The sequence below is a fragment of the Trichoplusia ni genome, chromosome 14 (assembly GCF_003590095.1).
Source record: "Trichoplusia ni isolate ovarian cell line Hi5 chromosome 14, tn1, whole genome shotgun sequence".
Classification (NCBI taxonomy): domain Eukaryota; kingdom Metazoa; phylum Arthropoda; class Insecta; order Lepidoptera; family Noctuidae; genus Trichoplusia; species Trichoplusia ni.
In genome coordinates, this window is record NC_039491.1 from 149893 (window position 1) to 173274 (window position 23382).

Genomic DNA, 23382 nt, shown 5'->3' on the forward strand with positions numbered 1-23382 from the left:
CATTCTGTGATGTATTTTGTTTCATTGTATTCTCCTTTTGAAAATTTTTACTTAGTGACATAAAATCATTAAAACCTATAGGAGTTATGTTAACTCAGTGACCGTGGATACCCCTTGTGGTAATTCGCTGAAGTGTTGCAGCTTGCAGCGAATTTTATTGAGATATTATTTCAATAAATCTTGCTAAAGTGGCGGGGGCATCAAATAATAATGGAAAAGGGGGACGACAAGCCGCCCCAGTCGACGTGGGGTCTCCCCTACTCGACTGGGAGGAGGCTGACCATTTTAGTTTCGAGGATTCAGAACGGTTCGAAGAAGATTCCTTATGCAGCTGGAGCTCGGAACCCGAGAGCCTGTGCAACAATTGGCGAGGCTGGAGACGCCCAAACCTTCAGAATACATTCGGCAACCGTTCTACGAAAAAGACAATTCAAGGTAACTATACAGCTGATTCTTTGTTTCAAACTATCGAAATGATGGCTGAGCAAAACATTTTACTTCGAATCACGCGTTTATATGGGGATATTGAGATCATTTTATGTCATAATTTAATGGTATTTTGGTATTTAGTTAACATTTTCATTGAAAAGATTTTATGTCATGGGCTAAAGGTAGATGCATTGTGTGCAGTGATACAAAGAACAGGTGCTAGAAGTCGTTTACCTTTGAGTGAACTGCGCGTATAATTATACCTTTGGTTACAAGCCCTTTTTGTGCTGTAGTGGGTTGTTTTTTATTGATACCTTGAATTGAAGCAAGAGAAAGTAACATATCTGAATGTTAACTTTCTAACTTTCACTGTATTTTTGTTATCACATTTTGTTATTATTTAGCGCAAAAAAAATGCATTTCCAAAACATTACAAAATTACAAAAAAAAAAAACGTAACATTATCTAATCTGAAGTATGTTAGTAGAACAGTCTCAAAATAACCTGTTCAAGTACTTGTGGCTTACTCTACAGGTAGGCAAGTGCCCATCTGAAGTTTCCAAGCCTTGACATCCTTGGATGTATGTAGCCACACATATGAACCACTCTTAATTTTATCATACTTGTATCATAATATTATCATAGAACACATTTATTTCATTCCATAAAAAACTAAAAGTTGAGCATTTCAATAATATTTACAGAAAAGACAGTATCAACTCTTAGTGAACTAGCTGCCAAATGTGTAGCGTCACACATACCGTTTGAATTAGTTGAACATGTCTATCCACCCGTGCCGGAGCAACTGCAGCTGCAGATTGCATTCTGGAGTTTCCCAGACAGTGAAGATGACATCCGACTGTACTCGTGTCTCGCAAATGGTTCCGCTGACGAGTTTCAGAAAGGTGAACATTTGTTCAGAGATCGGGCAGTCAAGGATGTCCTACAAATCGGTAAGTAAACACTTCCCAATAAACACATCTGATATTTATTTTTTTATGAGAATTGAACAATCAGCTTTACTAATCCAAGAAGATCTTCAGTACTATTCTAAAGATGTGTTTATTTGTTTCCTTGTCTTAGGTTTCCACTTATCAGCGACAGTGGTTGTACTTAGTATGCCCAGAGGTCAGTTCAATGTGGCAGTGACCTTCGATAGGCAAAGAATATCATCATGCAACTGCACCTGCTCATCTACAGCACATTGGTGCTCGCACATTGTAGCTGTTTGTCTGTACCGGATACATCTTGTAAGTTATGCATATTTCTCTAGGACTACACTTTTTACTATAAAAAAATCTGTAGATACAAATAAAAAGGCTACTACCTAACACCTTAAACCTGCAACAGTAGCAATTTTTGTAGATTTAGAAAAATATAGTTGAGTTCCATTTTGCGTAGTTGAGTACTTTTTTTTTTGTCATTGACAAAGATGATATTTCCCTAGCCAACACAAGTATGCCTCAGAGCACCAGTGTCGGAATCACTGCAACGGTTACGAAGAGATCAGCTGCAGAAGTTCGCACAATACTTGATATCGGAACTGCCGCGGCAAGTCCTACCAACAGCTCAGCGTATACTGGACGAGCTTCTGTCAGCGCAGCCGAACCCAATCAACACGACCTGCGGAGCCCCGGACCCAACTGCCGGCGCTTCCGCCTACGAGTACACCTCTTGGTTCCTCGATGAGAAGACTTTGCATAACAACATCAATAAGATCTTGGTCAAGTTTTGTGTCCCAACTCCTATAGTCTTCAGGTATTTGTCAAAGCTCATAAGTTGATTAACCCACCCATCTATCCCCAACAGCTGACAGCTTATTCTATCTTATATTCCACTCATTTTTGTATAAATTTCGTGAACCATGTTTAGTATACAAATATCTCTGTATAAGAGACTTGTTTACTATGCTCGGCGCTCAGCTTCGGCCAATAACAGAAAGCTTTTTATAATAAAAAATGAAGATTTCTGAGTTACATTATTTTGATAATTTCACGTTGTACAGTGACGTCAACTATCTAAGTACAAGCGCACCTCCCGCTGCGGCCGAGTGGTCATCGCTGCTGCGCCCTCTGAGGGGGAGGGAGCCAGAGGGAATGTGGAACTTACTCTCTATTGTCAGAGAGATGTTCAAGAGGAATGATAGAAATGCTATACCTCTGTTGGAGATCATAACCGAAGAGGTCATGGCTTGTGAACAGGTAACGTGGTATTTTAGTCTTTTTTTTCGTTTATTATACTTTAGTTTTTTTTTTATGGAAAGTCATAAACTGTAGAAGTGTATTTCCGCTTAGAGTTTAGCGGAAGGTAGGTAACTTGGCTGCTTATACAGTATTTTCATTCATTCGAACATTTTACTGACTCCCGAGTTTTATTTAAGCCAATGTTAAAAAAAAAATACACAGTTTATTTGCCAACAATAAGTAATTCAGTATGTGGTAAAATAAAGCTTTAATGAGCTGAACAAATTTTGATATAGATCATAGTATGGTGGTATACGACAAAGGCTGCGCTGGTCGCGTGGGGCGGCGGCGGCGGCGGCAAGCACGGCGGCAGCGGCGGCAACTCTGCCGCACAACATGCCTGCTCTTCACTATGTGACGAGGTAAATATACTTACGTAGCAGTGAAGTTAACTTTCATTTTCTTTAGCAATATTTCCAGTTAGCGTATTGCAAGGTTTATCTACGTCACCGGTCAATGATGGACACATTCTTGTCCTTGGTTGTTCTCTTTTGATAGAACTTAGGTTTCATAATGAATATGAATGTCTTCAAAAGAAAGTTAAAGGTTATGTATGCTGAATATGAAGTTATATAAATTACTAGCTGTTGCTCGCGACTTCGTCAGCGTGGTTAGAAGATATTTGTTATTTTATCTAATTTGTTATTTATACCAGCTCAGTTTTTTTCCACATTTTCCATTGTATCTTCGCTCCTATTAGTCGCAGCGTGATGGTATATAGCCTAAAACCTTCCTCAATGAATGGTCTATTTGACACAAAAATTATTTCAATTTTAACCAGTACTTCCTGACATTAGCGCGTTCAAACAAACAAACTCTTCAGCTTTATATATTAGTATAGATATGACTTCGAATCATAACTCGTTGTGGGCAGACTTATCAATGCTCTAAATGAGAACTTAAACCCGAGTTGTAGTCTGTTCTATGCGATGCAGTTATCGCGATGCGTCTTTACTTGTTGAGTTCTATTACACTTTACTTAAAGGAAACAATGAAGTTGTTTTGATTAACTTCATAAAAAAGTAGTGTGTCTTCTTAAAAACATCGAAATATTTCGTTTTACAATTTCCTTTTTTTACACGACCCTCCAATTCGTTATTTAATCTCCGTGTTTGAGTCTCATGAGTTACGAATTCTTGAATTTGGACAATGAATAGAGCCAATTACCTTTTAACATGCAACATTACCTTTAAATCAACAAAAATAGTTGTTGTGATTGTCTCCACGCGTAAAGACTTTATTGACAAATCAAAATACTTTTCCCATTTGTAACAGGTCGTCGTGTTATGGCGTCTAGCCGCGCTCAACCCTGCTCTGGCACCGCATGAACGTGATACGCTGCATGAACAATTCGCTCAATGGCACATGAAAGTGCTTGATAAGGTAAGTTGTTTCGTATCAGACTTGATGAAAATTGCAACTCCTAGGTACTTTCGTTTTAAAATTTCACTTATAACTACAAATACAAAAAAAATAGATGAAAACTAAAAATGTAAAGACATTAACACACTTAACTTAACTTTTGAAAGATACTTAATGAACCCCATTTTTTACAAAGCGTTTACTAAACATCACAATCCTTAAAAATGGAAATCTCCATTTTGGTCATATGCGTGTGTTTACATACCCTATCTATTGTATGTGACAAAAACAAAAGTGATGCGTCCGCCAGATAGATTTCCAAAAAATATTGGTAACGCACTTTTTTTTTATGAAAAAAATATACGCGTTTAAAGTGAAACAAACTCTCGTGTGGCGCCACTTACCAGTACGCATTTTACACAAGCAAGTGGTGTTCCTAGCCAATACTTTTTGAAATGAAAAATACATCTTATACGACTTAACTGACTGACGTATGAGTACAAAGACTCATCTAAAAATATAACTTGTTGATTTGACCAGGTTGCGAAGAACCGCAACAACCACATCAGCACTTCGACGTCTCATACTCGCCACACCTCGCGGATTCACTCGCATTCGCCTTACATCAATGGTATTAGTGAGAACGAGGTGTTCCCCGGCTTCCACCCCGCCATGGAGGCTTGCTTCCTCGAGTGGGATGACTATCAGATACCCGGGGTGACCTACACCAAGGACTTAAACCCGCTGTACCACAGCCCCTTCACCATTTTCAGACATGCTGATAAACAGAATGATAGTGTTCATCAGGTATGTAGATATCCTTAAGTAAGTTTTATATATACTAGCTTTTGTATATACTAGCTGCTGACCGCGACCTTGTCCGCCTGGTAAGTAGGAGGGTAATAATAATATTGAGATCAATAATAAAAATTGAGAAGACATCTTTCGAACAGGATCAAACTAAACACGCTGCGCAAACGAGTCCATGGCGGACAAGCAACGTTATGTAACGTAATTATATATGTACATTTATTAAGATGTTTGGTACAAAAAGTTCATGACTGCAAGAATGCAAGGTGTAAATAAAAATCCAATTATACACTTCATCATCCTTGTCAATCTAAATGCATTTTTAACAGAAGTTAATAAGGATTACATTTGTAGGTGAATTCATCAAAAGCAGTGCTGAACAATGAGATGTCATTGAGTTATCGCCTGACAAACCCTGATCCTTCGATGCAGAGACATCGCACTTCCATACATAGGAGTCACATTGCTGTTGATCTAGCTATTCCTGGACCATCAAGTCAGGTATGTATTACACAACAAAGGCTTAATTAAAGTGTTTGACGTTTCTTTAAAACTTTTTTTTCTATTGTACTAGCCTTGTGGCGCTGAGCTGCCGAGTGACCCTCCTCGCGATTCTGGACCGAGTGATGGAAATCATTCCAGTGTTTCATCGGAGGGTAAGTTTATTTTATACAGCAATTTTTAGGATCTTAAGAAAGTGTTGTTAACTAAAGAGCCTTTCATTTTACTGTAATTTCGCGGGTTTGTCGTACGAGCTTTCTTATGAGCTACAGAAAAAAATATATTAAAAGAACAGTATTTGTATAAATCGATTTCTTTAATTGTCTTCTGAATTATTCTAGGTTGGATATTAGGTACCCTAATTCATTTTATTTAAACAAGGAATTTATAACAAAGGTTTTTGCGAGAACGAGGAAGAAATTCTCCAGCAGAGTGGTGGAGAAACAGACTCTCAGGAGTCGAGTTCTCCCCCGGTATCCTCGGATGACGCTCATCGTCGCGTCTCTAATGACGAGTCGGTCTCGGATGATGACTGCAACCTGTACTTCTATGACACGGCCGCTGCTAGGCGAGCTGTAGCCGGCGAAGGAACTAGCTCTGGGAGTAACGTTGTAAGTCTAATTTGGTGAAAGTTGTTTAATTTTGATGCAAGTTTTTCAGATGGTCGACTACTTTTCAAATCATTCGGATGAGCAGAGTGCATCAATGGACTCAGATAAAATTTAAGCCTTTAATTTTATAAATAGGCACGCGCAAGTTCGGTAAAGAACATTTTTGACCACTTACATTTCAAGTTTTGGTAGGATCAGGTAATTTCATATGCATTTGGCACTACGGTACACGCCCAAGTTCGAGCCTGCAAAGTTTTCGTTGATAGTTTTGAAACAAGAGCGTGTTGTCGTGCAGGCCTTGGCCTCAGGCAGCGGCTGCGCGCTGGGCTGGGCGTGCGGCTGGGAGGGCTCGTTCGCCCGCGCGGAGGGGCTGCAGGCGCACGGGCACGCGCGCGAGGCGTGCGCGCTGGGCGCGCGGCTGGCGCGCGAGCTGCTGGCGCGGCCGCCCGCGCTGGGCGCGGCGCTGGCGCTGGCGGGCGACCCGCGCCGCGCGCGCCGCCGCCACGCCACCGCGCCGCGCCTCTGCGCCGCCTCGCACCGCCTCTCCTGTCTGGCCTCCGCCACGCTCGCCAAGTGCGCCTTCCTCTGCACCGTGAGTACACTTACATTGAGCATATACTTATGTTATAGTCATACATTATTAGAATAGCTTGTGTAAATTCCTAATATATCTTTGATTGGCAATTAAAGTGCCCAGGTAAAAGAACTGTTATAAAAAAAAACTGGAATTAGCTATGAAGTTTATCAGAAAATAAATTTCTCAACGTTATGTTTTTTTACTTGCCACACGTTGAAGTTTCCCTGACATTACACAGGTATTGGCGGAATTCAGTGAACACCATGAATTAGCTTTCCGCGTCGGCCTATTCGCCTTAGAGATGGCTCGTCCACCAGCGAGTACTAAGGCTTTGGAAGTGAAACTTAATAATCAAGAGACGGAATTGGTAGCTCTATTGAAAAAGCTGCCAACTGGCGCTGAACAATTAGCTTTGGCCCGAGAGAAGGCTGAGCAACTTCGTGATGGTACATTGAGGTAAGAAGGCTACAAGATAAATGTACCTTCCATAGTTGAAATATGGTACATTTTATATACGACTATTCTTATTCTATAGGAACCGTGGACCGGCGCTATTACCTATAGCACTTGCAAGCTTCCTTTTCGATGTTCTCGTTTTATCCGCAACAGATAAAGAGAATAAACATCCCGTGAGTACTTTCCATTTTCCAGACATGTAAATCCCATTAAGAATGAAAACTGAATATTTAATATTTGTTTAATACAGGCAAGGTCCCCGAACGATGAGACTTTAGGATTTGAAGCCGCTGTAGCAGCCTTGGGATTGAAGGCTAACGTGTCTGAAGCAGAGCACCCGCTGCTGTGCGAGGGAACCCGCCGCCAGCGCGGGGAACTAGCGCTGACATTACTGTCATTCTACAAAGACGATCCCGTCAAACTAGCCAGGATTATGAATAAAGTAAGTTTCCCAACATTAAAAAAAAACAGCAATAACTAACTTTTTTTTTGTCTTTGATACTTGCTAATGGTTTTCTAGCCGAGTAAACCAACTGTACTGTACAAACTTACAAAGACTAAACCTCGTAAATGAAAAAGATTTTTCTCTGTTATAATAAAATACTAACGAAATATGGACATCCATAGCTCCTAGACCGCGAGATCCACCAGCTGACGAAGAGCCCGATGGTGAGCCTGTTCTACATGAACAACCCGCGGCTGGCGGCCTACCGCGCGGACGTGCCGCCCGCCTACCCGCACCCGCACCAGCCACACCACCCGCACTCCAGCAACGCTATGCCGCCACAGGTTTGTACGAAACGAGGTTCAAAGGTTCTATAACTTATAGACCTTAAGTCTTAATGATTCTGATTGTGAAGTGATTTCGAATTCGAAAAACAGAAACAAAGTGTGCCTCTCGGGAGGCTCTCTATCGAGCGTCATCGATAAGTAACGCGAGAGAGCAGCTTGCTTACTGCTTTCCTTTGCGTGGGAGAAAAAGGTTGTCAGACAAATTGGCGACGTCTCGCGTTACGAAATAGTTTACCCTCTCTTAAGAAGTTGTCACTTATACTCGTCTGTAAAGTTCGGCCACCATTTTATAATGTTTTTCTTCTCACAATCGTCGTCATGTCACAGACCACCTACAATTCCACGCGTTTTAATTCTTAACTGAATATCCTTTCAAATTGGCTGCACTCAAAATGTATCAGCCAAAGCAACAACTACATGTTGGTGCCGTAAAATCGCCATAAAATCTTTCGCCAGTCTGAATTTTTGATGACATAGCCATGCTATGAATGGCAGGGTAATGCCGATGACGATATTTTATATAATAAGAATAAAATGTATTTTTTGTATGTTTTACTATGTGTTGGTATTGGGTGGTTAAAAAACAAAACAGAATTAATTGAACGAGTTGCGATATTTTGGTATAAATAATATCGACTTATCTAAAGGATCAATAATCACAAACTGAAATATTAAAACCCCATAATTTAGATAGATATATAATCAGCACATAATATTCTACGTTGTGATGTCGATATTGCTTGTGTAGAAATATTTTTATAGATTCCTGAATATAATATGTGTGACGCTGTAACGCTTTAGACCCGAAGCACAGTTATAGTTAGTTCAGCGAAAGTCATTTTGCGACTGCTTTACAATATGATGTAGATTAGAAGTTCGCCGACTTGTAGTATTATGCGTTGTTCTATTGAAGCTATGCAATAGCGAAAGAACCGTAAATAAATCTTTGCAGGCTCATAGTGGTTTTCAATTGATTTGTAAGAACTTTTAGTAGTAAGATTTATTCGCACTGCGTGCTGACTATGAGTTGGATAGTATGCGAGTGTTTCGGGTCTGGCGTTCCGTCGCAACGGGCGAGAGCGAGGTGAGTGTCGCACGCCTAACGTTGTGCGATGGCGTGTGCAGGCGGCGGTCTGCCTGAGCGGGGACATGGAGCGGCTGGCCGTGTCGGAGGGCGGCGCGTCCCCGCCCGCGCACGCGCCGCACGCCGGGCACGCGGCGCACGCCGGGCACGCCGGGCACGTCGCGCACGCGCCGCACGCGCACGCGCAGCACGCGCCGCACCCCGCGCCGCACGCTTCCTCCTCGCACCCGCCTATGGCTCGCCCCAAGGACTCCAGGTTAACATGCTCCTCATATGCCAACACACCTTCAGTTACGACGATTTAAATGCGCTTTGTGTAATTAATTGTGTCGATTTCAGAGTGTACAGTTTTACATAACTGGGTGCATTTTTAACTAGTTTCAGAAATTACTTTTTTCTTCATTTTTATTGTATTCATAATTACGTAATTATTATACTTTATTAATGTGTAATGTCTGTGTATGTCAATATGAGTCGGTTTGGTGTGTCGTATTTAAATCGTATAATTAATCTGAAGGTGTGTGCCCAGCAATACAATGTCTCGTCAGGATAAGTGAATGAACGCAGTGTTAATGTCCCCGACATGTCCAGAAATGCCGAGGTCGCCATCCGACCGGCTATCGGCCCGCCACAGCAGCAACTTGCCGTATGTCGCGGTGGAGTTCGTCCTACAGACAATTCGTCCTACCCGCGCGTCTCACAATATGGGCGAGTTTAATAGGGAGCAATATGCGTATAGCACTATATTTTGTCCGTGGTGTCTACAATCACGCTTACATTAATACGTGTTGGCTAATATGTGAAATGTCCTGCTTTGAGTATTAGTTCGAGTATCTATGATATTTATTTGTGTAATTGTATCTCAAAATTTAAGTGTATTTTGATATAAAGCCTTCATTATGGCCAAGAGCTGTCTGATCTATTTTTTTTTTCTGGATATTTCACAAAGGATCTTCTTTGAAACTTTCAATAAAATAAGTTTGTGTTACAGATATAAGGGTAAGCGCATATACCCGTCGGTGCCGAACCAGCCGTCGGAAGCTTCTGCACACTTTATGTTCGAGCTGGCCAAGTCTGTGCTGTTTAAAGCCGGCGGGTCTTCAAGCACCAGCATGTTTACACAGCCCTCATGCGCGAGGGAGCATCATGGACCTCACAGGTAAAGATTATTGTGCCAAGATTCTTTTTTTTTTTGGGTTAGTTATTGAATGCTTAAGTTTTAAGGTTTTAAATGATAAATTTAATTGATAAAAGGATGACATGGGAGTAGATTAGTTAAGTTCTCTTTTTTTCACGTCTGAATTCAGCTCATGAAGAACATAATAAATGTTATCTTTCTCTTGCAGAGGATTACACATGGCAGCGTTTCAACTCGGCCTCTACGCTCTAGGCCTACATAACTGTGTTAGCGCGAACTGGCTCAGTCGTACCTATTCGTCCCACGTCAGTTGGATCACTGGCAAGTTTCACTAATATTTGCTTATAAATATTAACTTTATAAAACTTTTTTCAGTTTTACATAGTTTGTGACTTGTTTGGTATAATATTAAAATGCTATTACTTCTCTTAGGTCAAGCAATGGACATTGGCGCACCAGCCATATTGTTCCTCATAGATGCATGGGAGGGACATTTGACTCCTCCAGAGGCTGCTAGTATTGCTGATAAGGTAAGAAGCGAGTTCGCAGAGATACATTAAAATACATGGAATTATTTAAGTTAATGAACGTTGCGTATAAAGGCTAACCTTAAATAATGATTGGTATGTCCAGGCGTCCTCCGGGCGCGACGTGCCCACGGTCCGCGCGGCGGCGGAGCTGGCGCTGTCGGTGCTGCCGCACGCGCACGCGCTCAACTACAACGAGATCCAGCGCGCCGTGCTGCAGTGCAAGGAGCAGAGCGACGCCATGCTGGAGCGGGCCTGTCTCACCGTCGAGGCCGCCGCTAAAGGTACACATGCAATCAATCTTCTGTATTGCTAAAACATTTTTATTCTTCTGAATTTAAGGTAGACCCAGTCCAGAACAATGGAAGAAAGGGAGCGAAGAGTTGAGGCCTTTACTCTTTAGCAGTAAGGTAGTAGAAAAAAAAATACTGTTACATGTCTCGGTTAAGTCTGGGAATATTTCAGGTAGCTGTATTACAATGTTTTGGATTTTGGTTGGTATCATTAATGATTTCAATTCAAAAGTTTGGATGAAGAGAATATCAAGAAGGCCAAGACACAGATAATAATTACACCATGTTTCCCTAGGAGGTGGCGTGTACCCGGAAGTTCTATACACGGTGGCCCGCTACTGGCATGAGCTGTACCTGCGCCAGGCCAACGAGGAGTCGGAGCCGCTGCTGGACGAGCCGCAGTACCGCGCGCAGCCGCCGCCGCTCGCGCTCTCCGTGCCCTACCCTATACCATACTCCTTCACATACCATCCTTACCCGCCAACTATATACCAGCTGCCGGTGAGTCATTTCAACTTACGTAATAATTGAGTTTGAATTTATCTGTTTTATTCAGTTCGAAAGAATAATTCTATGTAAGACTTAATTTTTATCTTTAAGAAAGTATGTAACTTTATGAATTTTAAATTTCATAAATTTCATTTTGTTCAATTTAGGCAATTTTATCAATCTAACTCGCAACTCTTATGTTATTTGTATTATGACGTATACACAATGACTAATAAATTTGTTACTATTCGCTAGCCAATGATAAACGAGAATGGTTGTCAGTACGCGGGCGCGAGCGGCGCGCACCCTGGGCCGGGCTACGCGCTGCCGCCGTACTTCGTGCGCGGGCTGGTGGCGCCCGGCGCGCAGCACGGGCCGCACGCGCCGCTGCCGCCGCACGCCGCGCACGCGCAGCTGCCGCCGCTGCCGCAGCACGCGCAGCTGGCGCCGCACCCGGGGCTGGCGCCGCACGCGCCGCACCCGCAGCACGTCACGCACGCGCCGCCCCTCCAGGTCAACGCCACCGTGCATCAAGTTGTGAGTATTAGGGTACGTACACACATGCGGCCGCGAGCGACTCTCCCGCGCACCGCCGACTCGGACGGTGCGCGGGCGGCTCGTTTACAACACACTAACCTTCGCGTTAGCACATGTGTACGAAATTTTACTAACATAGTCTGTAGAAAAATTCTGTTAACGTTCGTTCAAAGTATAAGCTTACCGTAATTTATTTATTTCATTTTATAATACCTATATTCTTTCTGTTAGTCATAAGATACTAATCCATAGTCCCGTTTATACTATAGCACCCAGCGCCAATACCTCCACCAATGCCGGCGCCTCACACTGGAGTAGCAGGTGTACCAAGCCTGCCGACCATGTCGACCATGCCCAGTATGCCCGCTATGCCCAATATGCCAAACATGCAGAACATGTCTAACATGCCGAGCATGCCAAGCATGCCTAATATGCCCAGCATGCCTAACCTTCCGCCACTATCCGGCGTTCCAAATGTCAACACAGTTGCCAACGTTACCAACGGAATGCCCAATGGAATGGGAAACGGAATGGGAAATGGCATGGGTAACGGTATGGGAAACGGAATGGGAAATGGCATGGCTAACGGAATGGGAAACGGGATGGGTAATGGCATGGGAAACGCCATGGGAAATGGGATGGGGAACGGAATGGGAAACGGGATGGGTAATGGAATGGGTAACGCAATGGGCAACGGCATGGGCAATGGTATGAACACCGGCGTGGGAAACGGAGTGCAAGCGAACCAAGCGCCGCCCAACGTGAACCAGACGCAGCTGCGCCGCCTGCTGGCCGCCTACCGCGTCGGGATGCTGGCGCTCGAGACTCAAGCCCGCCGCGTGCATGACGACCGCCCGCAGAACAAGTTCGGCAGGTATGAGACTCATCTCGTGTTAGGTTCAACTTGGACTTGTTCAACTATCACCTTTGAATCGGTAGTTACTATTTGACAGTTTTAACAATCTACACTATATTTAACTGACTTTGACTATTTGTATTCGTTTTGGCTATGTCTAATCAATTTTATCAGCTGTAGCCCGCCAAGTGATGTAACCAGGTGATATATTCTCTATTCCAGTATTAGTTAGTAAATGCAATGTGCCCCAGAAATATAATCTCATTTTGGTGTTTATATCTACTTTAATGAAATATATATAATCTAACATAGTTCTTACATGCAACCATCGAATACTTCATTGTATGGTCAAATTGTATACTTGACGAAAACATGTAAGCTTTTTTATATTTGTCTTTGGCTTTGTTTGTCAGGACTTATGTGGAGTTGTGTAACGTGGGTGGCTGTATATTATAAAGTGCCTCGGAGCGCAGACGCAGTTCTCAGTAAACTCGGTATACAGTGTCACCGTCCGGCGTCCCTGGAAGCAGAGTTTGGGACTTCAACTTGTAACATCACATTATTTATATTGGTGTTCATTGTTGTATACAAGCATTACTTCCTTTTGTATATGCATTAGTTGTGAAATAAGTAGTATATAAATTCAAAATTAAGGTATTTACAGTATGGGTTCAAAGACGGCTAGAGTATAGGAACCTAATAGGTTATTATAGTGTTGAGTTAATATTATATTTTACAGTACCATGTAAATACTCTTAAATAACGACAAACGAGGTAAAAATTCAAGAGTTTTACATACATCATTAAAATCTGACTTAATTTACATAAGATGATATAGAGTCACGACGAGGTAACTTTACTAGCCTTTCTGAACACTCGTGTAACCCCGGGCCGTGTGTCAGGAACCCGCCGTACGGCGAGCACGTGAAGTGGCTGCTGCGCATCTCGAAGCGGCTGGGCGCGCAGTACCTGCACCAGTTCTGCGTGTGCGCCGTGAACTCCGTGGTGTCGCCCTTCGTGCTGTACGAGCTGTGCGTGGAGAGCGCGCACTGGCTGGCGCGCGGCGGCCCGCACCACCTCGTCATGCAGCATCTGCGGGGCACGCTGGCGCCGCTCGTGCAGAAGTGCCAGCAGATGTAACACTACTCTACTTATTACTACCCCAATACACTATTCGTTCTAATTATTACGCTTTAGTCTCTGACATATAGAAAAAAAACTAATAGATATTCGGATATTTGGATTTTGCTTACTTGATGAAGTTCTTTTGCATGTGACTTGATGTTTGTTAAATTCCATGCTGCGAGAGTCGTTCTAAACAATTAAATTACCTTATGTACATTCTTGGGAATATTTAAACTTTAAATTGTTATTAATCTCTACAAGACTTGGTCACTTTCGCACAACACTTACTACTGTCTACTTGAATTTGAAAAGGTCAAAAGTAACTAAAACCTTCACACAGGTACATCCAATGCATCCACCAGAAGCTCTACCACCTGACAACAGTGGAATATGAAGAGTTCGTGAGCATCGTGCTGTCAGCCCGCACCGCGTTCCAGCTCACGCCCGAAGGCAACACGCAGTTCAAAGAGTGGCTCGCCTCACTCCGCAGGTCTGTACCTCACTCGTTATGCTACACATCCCGCATTATACATGATGTGATGAAACTCTGAAGATGGTTTACTTACGCGAGCTTTTTGTGCTTGGATGAAAGAGTCGCGAAAGTAAATTGTTGTTATATTAGGGTCAATGATACAAATGAATTATAAGTAGCGGAGGAACTGCGTATGATATATAGGGTTAAGTCGAATAATGAATGATTTTCTTATAAATATTTATGTGTGCGTCTGAATATCTAAATAATATTTTTCGAAAATAAATTTAACGTGTGTAACAGGACACGTTTAAGATAAAATTACAGCTTTTAGAGTATTTCTTTAAACATAACTGAGGTTTCGAACCTACATCTCTGTATTGCACTAGATTGACGACGCCCTCATACTTGTCCTCCCTATTTAAAGGCAATTTGAGTTTTGTTACATCTTGTATGCTTTGCTTTTCTAACAAAATACGGCTGAATGATCAACGAGAATGGAGCTTTGATGTACATTGCTAAATTGACCACAATCAGCAGTATTTGCTTGTACTAATGTCATTATAATATAAAAAATAATCCCGGGTGGTGGTTCACTTGTCTTTAGATTTGTTTAAGGTTATTTTGAAGGAGTTGTGTGTCTACGTTGTTTATAAATTGTTTTGGTGAACACACTATTATGATGATATTAACATCAGGTACATAATATATCAATGTGTTGCTACAAGCAATCGATGTCGTAGAGTATCCCAAATTCAAAAGAAGACTCGTAACGAAATAAAGTTTGTAGTGAATACTTACAGATCAAAATCGTGCAAAAAGGATCTGTGGACGCAGCTGAATGCGGCGCTGCAAACGAACGGCAAATGACGTCGGCAGCCGATAGTTTGTAGAGTGCGGTGTTCCGCGCGCAAACTGTCACAACACAGGCGATGGCCGCGATATCGGCTCCTATACCATCTACATAATCTCTAACTATTATATAAATTATGTTATTTGTAATTTAAGTACATCCAACACCAACATTATCGAGAACAACTATCGATATTGACACTGTACTAAATGAATAACGAAATAACATGATTATTCTGCTTTTAATATTAAGCTAACTATACTTGGAGTTGATATTTTTGAGTTATATATCACGGATTTTAATGACGCGAGAATGTTGAAAAATTGTGAACATTCTAGCACATAAGCAACTCGGACATGAACAACTTGATTTGCGCGAGATGCGTATCGAAACTTAAATTACAAATAATATTACATGACTTGAGAAGAATGTACCTCTGTTAGTACAGTTACATTCTATTTCGAGGACATCGGTCTTAGTATGAACGAAATGTATGATGATCACAGAAAAATGTTGCTAACTCCCGAACTAATTTCGACATTACTATGATTACACTGTCCTTGTAGGATATATTTTCAATGCGTTTTTATTCCCGAGAAGGTGAGGAAACGTCTGTTTCTATGAGAATTACCGGTGGTTGAACACTTAGTATGTAATGTCTTGTATGAATTCACCTAACTGACATGAGAGGTAATTTCCAGCTCATATGAAGGTTGTGCTTCTAATAGTCTGACATTTGGTTGTTATCGGAGTTTTATTGTAAGAGAAATACATATTTTTGCAATTTTTTTGTCAGAGGAGGTTAGCAACATTTAATTCGTTTCTTCTCACCCGTGCAATGTCGTGTGGAGTTTTAACACTTTCATGTTAACAATCTATGTCTCATAATAATGTATACAAAACATTGCACAAATATAAAGGACTTTCATCTTTTCCGTGAATTTTGAAATATTCTTGACACTTAAACTAGTCAGTGGTTTTGAGGATCCGTATTTGGTATATCCGTGGGACTTCATAACTGTAGCTCATTTAGTTTTCATTCTTTGATTAGAGTTATTTTAGAAACCAATTTGATTTTAATATCTCTTACTGCGGGCGTCACTACGCTATCTAACCAGTCGAGTAACAGATATTAAATGATAACCATTTGATGAGAAATGTTATTAATAACGGAAACTTTACCCATATTTAATATTATTTGAGTCAACACGTTTCAGTTATTGTTAACATTTTTGCTTTTAGTTATTTCTATATGCTAGGTGGGCATTTGATTACATTAGAGAATTAACTATTTTCAAGTCTTCATGTGAACTCTGCAACTAAGTTTTCGCTTAGTGCAAGTGTGGACTCTGGATAATAGTCCAATCATGTCAGGTCTGGGAAGTCCACGTACAGCTGTTGGACTGTCATGGCTACTCGTAGTGTGGACACGTTTCTGTCGGGCTTCCAATCAACATCAAAAATTAAGGCGATAATTACTTAAATACAAATCAGTGTCCACTTAGCGGAATGTCGTGAAGATCTCTATCATTTTGTAAGCTTTTAGAAAATAATACGTCACTCATTTATTGTACGCGTTTTGTCGCTTTTTTAGTGTAATGTAATATGAGAGAATACTTTCTGTATCAGATGTGAGCGGTTTGGATTGCGGTGAATATGTTCGATGGTTTATTTAAGTATTAACTGCTCTATATGAACGTTTCGCTGACTATCCCGAGGACTGTATAGTTACGTACTGTTGTTCATTGTAAAGCGACTACAGTACTTACACTGTCTGTTTACTGAAACATAAGCACGATATTCTTAAGGCGGTCTCATTAGTGTAGTCGATTTATAAATATTAACTTTTTTGAAAGATAACTCTAAAATTTGTCATTATGTCAAACAATGGAGTTTCAAAATTAATAACAATAGTCCATGTTGTAATGTGAATTGGCTAAGGTTATTCAAATTGACCTAAGGAGGTCATTAGACTACAGAATAGTAGACAGAATGTAGGCGGTGACCGTGGATACACTATTTTTGATATTCTCTTGTCGGAATTTGCAGTTTCATGAATGTTTTAGTATAACGTCTTGCGAAGATAAATGTAGACGTGCGTTCGTAACTATAGTAACTTTATTTACACGTTTATATTATTATATACTTATATTGTAATGCATAGTAGTATGAGTTGAAAGCCTCTAAAATATATCGTGTATGACGCATAAGCTGGCAACAAAAGCGAAGCGCATTAATAGACGCCACTTGGTCAAAATACGTCATTACGTACTTGTGTGAAGCGATTACAAAACGGTGTAACTTTTCTATAGCTTACGCTAGTGTAGATCGCGTCTATCGATGATCAATTATATATACTGAACAACCGACCAAGTTGCAGATATTTGTGCCATTAGAACCCCACATTCCACAGTCAGATATAAAGTTACACAGTTCGCGGTATGGTGTAAGCGATGTGCATTATAAAAAAATATAAATGATAAGACACATCCTAATATAATTATATACATATTTTATAATTAATGTAAATTCTATATATCTTCCAACTTTGAAGCAATACTGATATATCATTTATAAATTTAAAAATAATATGAAATTTAGAAATTTATGATGTGTATAATTGGCAAAAGTAAGTGATTTGTGTCATACATTAAGGATAAATATATAAAGATAAATTTTATTATGGGACTGTTACGCCATTGGTTTCGCGTGTTCATCCGTTTGCGATGTATGAACGCTAGTGTAAATTGCTCAAACATTTAAGTGATACTGCATATGATTGACTTATCAACGCAGTGTCTGGGAAAAGTAATTTGGTAAAGTTTGTTGGGAAAGTGGCCGTTGGTTGTTGCTTACACTGCTTTCGTGTGAGCAACAAATTAATGATCAAGTGTATGGTAGCGCTTTCAAATTTCAAGACTTGGAAATCATGGAGCTTTCGAATTATATTACAATGGGTCAATTGAAACAAAAAAATGCGTAACTGCTGTTTTGCATGTTCACACCTTAACTGGTCATATGTTTGACTTGAATATATTCACACTATGATCGTGAATGTACCATGGAACATGCGACAAGTATCTACTAAAAATTTCGATGACTTCTTGCGGATTTTTTAACCCTTAATTATTGATCATGATATAATGCGCGAAGTGGAATGGAAAACAGAAAGATTTTATCAGAGGTAACGGAATATTATCAAATCTGACATTGGAATGTAATTTGTTGCCAGCCTTAGCATCGAGTAGGTTTAGTTCAATATTTAGATGTTTACGTGCATTGATTAAAGGTGTGGATGTTTCAGCATTCGGTAGATAGTAAATTTTTAGAATGCTAGTTAGGATAAATTGAAGTTCGTAACAATTTGGATCAAAGCAAAGGTTTATGATTTTACAGTCTCCATTGTATCGTAATTACAGAACGAATCAGAATGTGTGGTTGGATAGTGTTTCCTACATAGCTTCTCGTCAACTTCGGTAATCCTGTTAAGATTAACTTCTGCACAAAAGCTCTTGCTCGTTACCAACTCGTTAATAATGCACTTTGAGTTTTCAGTCGTATTTTAGTGTGATTGTGTTTTTAGGAAGAGTTTCGTACTGTCATATTTATTTAGATATAATTAGATTCAAGGAGATTGCACTGCGGAGATGCGGGAACATGTTTGTGCGGAAACTGTGACGTTTGTTTTCAGTACCGTTGTTTACAAAACACACTCATAGTGAGTTGCATTCGTAATCCATTGCAACTGCGTATCTCCGGAGTGCGCTTCCGCACGTCGCGTCCAATTTTATCTACTCAAACTCACATTATTTTAATAAATTTAATTTATTTTGACTACCTCGTTGTCCAGACTTAAAAATTAGAGTTTATGTAACGTCATTAGTTATACACCGTGGATGGTACCCGACTGTCTGTCGCTAAATGCGACTTTATTGTAGTAAATTATATTCTGTATTATTAATTTGCGTTGCGTTGATTTTTAAAAGACTGTAGAGTAGCTTCGCACTCTCGTAATAAGGCACTTCTCTATGTTTGTCGTAAGCTATATTCTTTCAACGCATTCACAATTAAATTTATAGTCACACACTTTTGGAAAGACATGAGTTTGTCTTAGAGACTTTGCCGTCCATAAATTAATTTGCAATTCTTTGAACTATCGTCTTTCGTTTATGACACTTTCCTACTAAGAATTAAAAATTACATAACAATTCAAATATTTATATTACAATATTGAAAAAATATAATAATCTAATATTGCTCTTCGGGCATTATTAACATTTTTTGGTATAGTTTAGTCGAAAAACATATTTCTTCTGCATCGGTATTAAGGAGTGCTTTGACACTTTAGTCTCAAAAAACTATTTTTACACTTTAAAGCGTATTTAAATGAAAAAAAAAGATTAAATATATCGTTAGTTCGGTAATTATAGTGTGTTAGAACGGAGCATATTTTAATTAGTCGTTTAATGCATGTTCATAGTTTTAATTCGCCCAGTGTGAGGCAGGCTCGCGAGGTGTTACATACGTGTTTTGGTACCCGATTGATTTGCAGTATCACATATCAGTTGAGTCGGACTCCGCTTCGGAACACGTCGATATCAGTATATTTCAACGATATCCAACATGTAAACGAGCATAATTTAATTAAATCACAATTAAATTATTGTAGCATTGGACATATAACGTTCTAAGTCATAGGCGTAATGTGGATTGGACATACACCAGATTGGATTGGGTGTCTCCTGAGCCAGCTCAGCATTCGCAGGCGCCGCGCCGCCAGTGCCTCGCTCCGATGCAACACGCGGAGTAGCCGTGTGGTTAGGTTTAGTGCCGCTCGTATGTCTTGTCCACAGTTGGTCTGCAACTCTAGTGGTAGGGCACAATTAGTAGCGCATAAAGATAGTTCAGGATCGTGGTCAATGGGTCGTTAGCTGCACTTGTATTGAGTTTTGTTCTTTAATACTCATGGCAATGTATGCGTGTCGAACTACGTCACATCACAAGTCAGTTAGAGGTATAGAGGGTATTCAGCCTAGCAAGTTTGTTTAGTTCTATATCGAAGATGCATAATTATTTTATACATCTGGATTTGTAGTTTAATTAATGCACTTTGTAAGTGTGGTGTCTCCGCCTATTAAAATATTTAACCATTTACAGAGTTCGAATGGCTACTTATTAGTGTACGTAATAAATTTATATAATGATATTTTAATTGTTCGTATCGCATATTTACTTATTTGAAAAATGTAGTATCAACACAAAGAATGTCATTGATAGTATATCTCTTCTTGAACGGGTTCAGAGTACTTATATAATTTCGAATAACATAAGCGACAGGTTGATGTCTATTTGTTGGTGCACAAATATTTATCTTTGGCTTGAGTGCATTGACTTGACATCATTTTTAAAACTATATCTATTGAATGTCATTCTTTGTTGTGTTCCTATGCGTTTCAATGCAATAACACGGCCGAACAGTGAAAAGGAAAAGTATCCTTGTGTAATATCGTTCAGCTCGTACATATAAAGAATTCTTTGCAAATTATTATTAAAACGAACTGTATAATTTTTGTGCCACGATCGATTCCAAAACTGTCCGCCATGTTAACTTGCAGGACGTAAGACTGACAAGAACATTGAAATAGTCGAAAATGGAGTCTTAAATGTAACCCAGGGTGTCTGGAAACGATGCTTTTGCCACGTATCGTAAGTTTTGTCTGGTTGGGATTTGCTTAGGTATTCGTTTTACGATGTATATGAAAAGTATTGTTTTATGACATCCTGTATAATATAGAAAGTGCCCATACATATAGTATTTATTAAATATATAGCACTAGACATTTTGCTCCGTTGTCGCAGAAGGTTGTAATTATAAAAGTATAGTTAATATTAATTAGTAAAATGATAGACTGTTTTGCACGATTTCTGGTTTAACCGTGTCATGTCTTGTTCACGTCACTCTCATACCAACAGACATTGAAGGAACACTTTGTGATAACAAGGTTCAAGTTTGCAGTCTGCTGGTTGCATGTCAATCAACCTTTCTATATTCGGTACATTACATAACTTGCAATTTATCCCTCTATAGTGAACTGTATGTTTCTACTCCGACTCGAAATATTTTGACTCTAGAACGTTTTATTACTTTTACGATTACACTATAAGTCTTTTGGCGACATATTTGAAGTAATATTATTTAATTATTCAATATACTTATCTATACTAAGACATGTGTTTTTTATTTGTAGATATTAGCACCCTATCTTACACTTTAACAATCACATACAAAGACAGGACTATCATCACCGCTTAAAGTTATATTGTTGCAGATGAGAAAGAAGGTCGTTTATCTACGCCGTACCTATAGAGCGCTGTCACGCTAAAGTGATGATAGGCCCTCAGGACATAAATATAAGTAAACTAGGCATACACCATCATCATCATCAACCTAGCCTTTTCCAACTATGTTGGGGTCGGCTTCCATTGTAATGGGATCCAGCCAAGGACCTACCAGTGTTTTACAAGGAGTGACTGCCTATCTGACCTCCTTAGTGAAGCAGCAATAAAGTACACTCAGGTCCTTACCAAGTGCCCTATTTCCTATTCTTATGTATTCTCTCGACCTTTTATTCTAGTGCTTCACTTCCTGGATATTTGAACCTTGAAATGCAAAGTGCATTATTAGTAATCAGATAGTCAAGTGTAAACGGAAGTCTATGCAGTAATGATTTGTTTATATTAGTATTATGTTGCAAAGATAAACGCTTACAATGTTGTGTTCTATTACTTGAAACGTGAGTAAGATATATATCTAATTTGTGAACATAATTGAAAATGGGCTTACGAATTGAAATATGTTCTTTTGCTTTTGTTCTAAACGTACAAACAACGTTACCTTGTATCTTTTGTAGGCCTTTGACGCACTGGTCTGCGATTTTATCAGCCTTTAAGTTAATTTATCAAATTGTCCTTGCGAATTATTGTCGGATTAAAAAACTTTATATGTAGGATTTATGGAGTGGGTAGTTATGACCATAGGTTTCTCAAATAGGACTGTGTACATAATATATTTTCCAGGCCGACAGTATTTACAGTACTTCTTTGTCTTACAAGAAACAAGTACCAAATTGAAACGAATTCGACAAGAATAACTCTATGGAAACTAGAAAAATATGATGTTCCGAAACTATTAAGCAGATTGGAGCATGCTGAAAGAAAAGAGTGAATAAGTGAGGAACTATTCATCCCCAAGTACACATATGGAAATTTAATTACAGATGTTTTGTAGAAATACTCGAGACAATGAGTACGAACGAACAATGCGATGAATGGTTACGAAGTGAACGCCATGTTGGGTTTGAACCAAGCAGAAACATCCTGCCCAGTTCTCCAGGAAAGACAAACATTTCCAATCCAAACAACAATTGTTTTGCACGGAAACAACCCGTTAAATGTTAAGAACACATGCGGCTGTTCGTCAAGCAACTTGTTCCACTCCATCAAAAGATTTACCTACACTTTTGAGTATCGTTATGTAATTGAAAAGACAAATATAATTATGTCTGCAAGACGTCATTATTTAGATAAGCGAGTGATAGTAAATTGAAGAAAAACTTATCGGTTTTATGGTGTGCAACCAACGGTGGAAAAACTCGCTAACCCATTTTACTTTGGAAAGGTAAACTATTTTTTATCTGTAATTGTCATAGCTTTAAATAGATACAGCATTTACCTAGTGACCTACAGCGCAGACTAGACTGATGGAGAAAAAATACATTCATTGTTCATAAGGAAACGTACCTATCATTGAAATGGGATTACAGTGTCGTTTTCTATTATTCGAATCGGCAAAATAATCGCCTTAGTTTTCACAGCTAGTTATTTAGCCTCTTATTATTCGATATCGATTATTATGCCTCTGTAAAACGGGTGTTTACTTGTGACTACTTATAATCTACATAGGTATTTAATAAATCGGTACACTTGTTCTAAAAACAAAACCCGCTACGGAAGTCTAATTATTTATAGTCGTAATCTAAATATAACCTTTAAAAAGATAAAAAAAATGTAATCAAAAATACAGGTCAAATGGTATACCTACTTACCTATCGCTTAATTATATTTTTATCAACGGCATAAGGGCACGTTACACTAGGTGACAAATTTACGGAAATTTACTATTTTTCAGTATTGTCTGAAAAATCAGGAAACCAAGGTAACCGTAACT

The 23382-nt window shown here is 39.6% G+C and overlaps 1 protein-coding gene across 1 annotated transcript; it reads left to right on the top strand.

The window, feature by feature from the left end:
- Positions 1–162: 162 nt before the first annotated feature.
- LOC113500792 (zinc finger SWIM domain-containing protein 8-like) lies at positions 163–21383 on the top strand. The gene is made up of 28 exons (XM_026881693.1): positions 163–435; positions 1134–1382; positions 1513–1679; positions 1877–2187; positions 2435–2630; positions 2909–3034; positions 3948–4055; positions 4575–4841; positions 5199–5345; positions 5419–5500; positions 5742–5956; positions 6252–6548; positions 6772–6989; positions 7069–7162; positions 7240–7431; positions 7617–7778; positions 8907–9121; positions 9457–9573; positions 9857–10024; positions 10212–10324; positions 10436–10533; positions 10637–10814; positions 11119–11324; positions 11568–11861; positions 12119–12723; positions 13608–13841; positions 14171–14320; positions 15106–21383. Exons 3-28 carry the CDS (start codon positions 1548–1550, stop codon positions 15170–15172), a joined length of 4992 nt encoding a protein of 1663 aa, XP_026737494.1. The 5' UTR covers positions 163–435; positions 1134–1382; positions 1513–1547; the 3' UTR covers positions 15173–21383.
- Positions 21384–23382: the final 1999 nt, after the last annotated feature.

Bases quoted from the DNA above. Each gene is read 5' to 3' on its own strand.
- LOC113500792 (XM_026881693.1), top strand. From the start codon at position 1,548: ATGCCCAGAGGTCAGTTCAATGTGGCAGTGACCTTCGATAGGCAAAGA. The intron at 4,842-5,198 runs GTATGTAGATAT...TTACATTTGTAG, and splicing joins AGAATGATAGTGTTCATCAG to GTGAATTCATCAAAAGCAGT. The intron at 5,346-5,418 runs GTATGTATTACA...CTATTGTACTAG, and splicing joins TTCCTGGACCATCAAGTCAG to CCTTGTGGCGCTGAGCTGCC.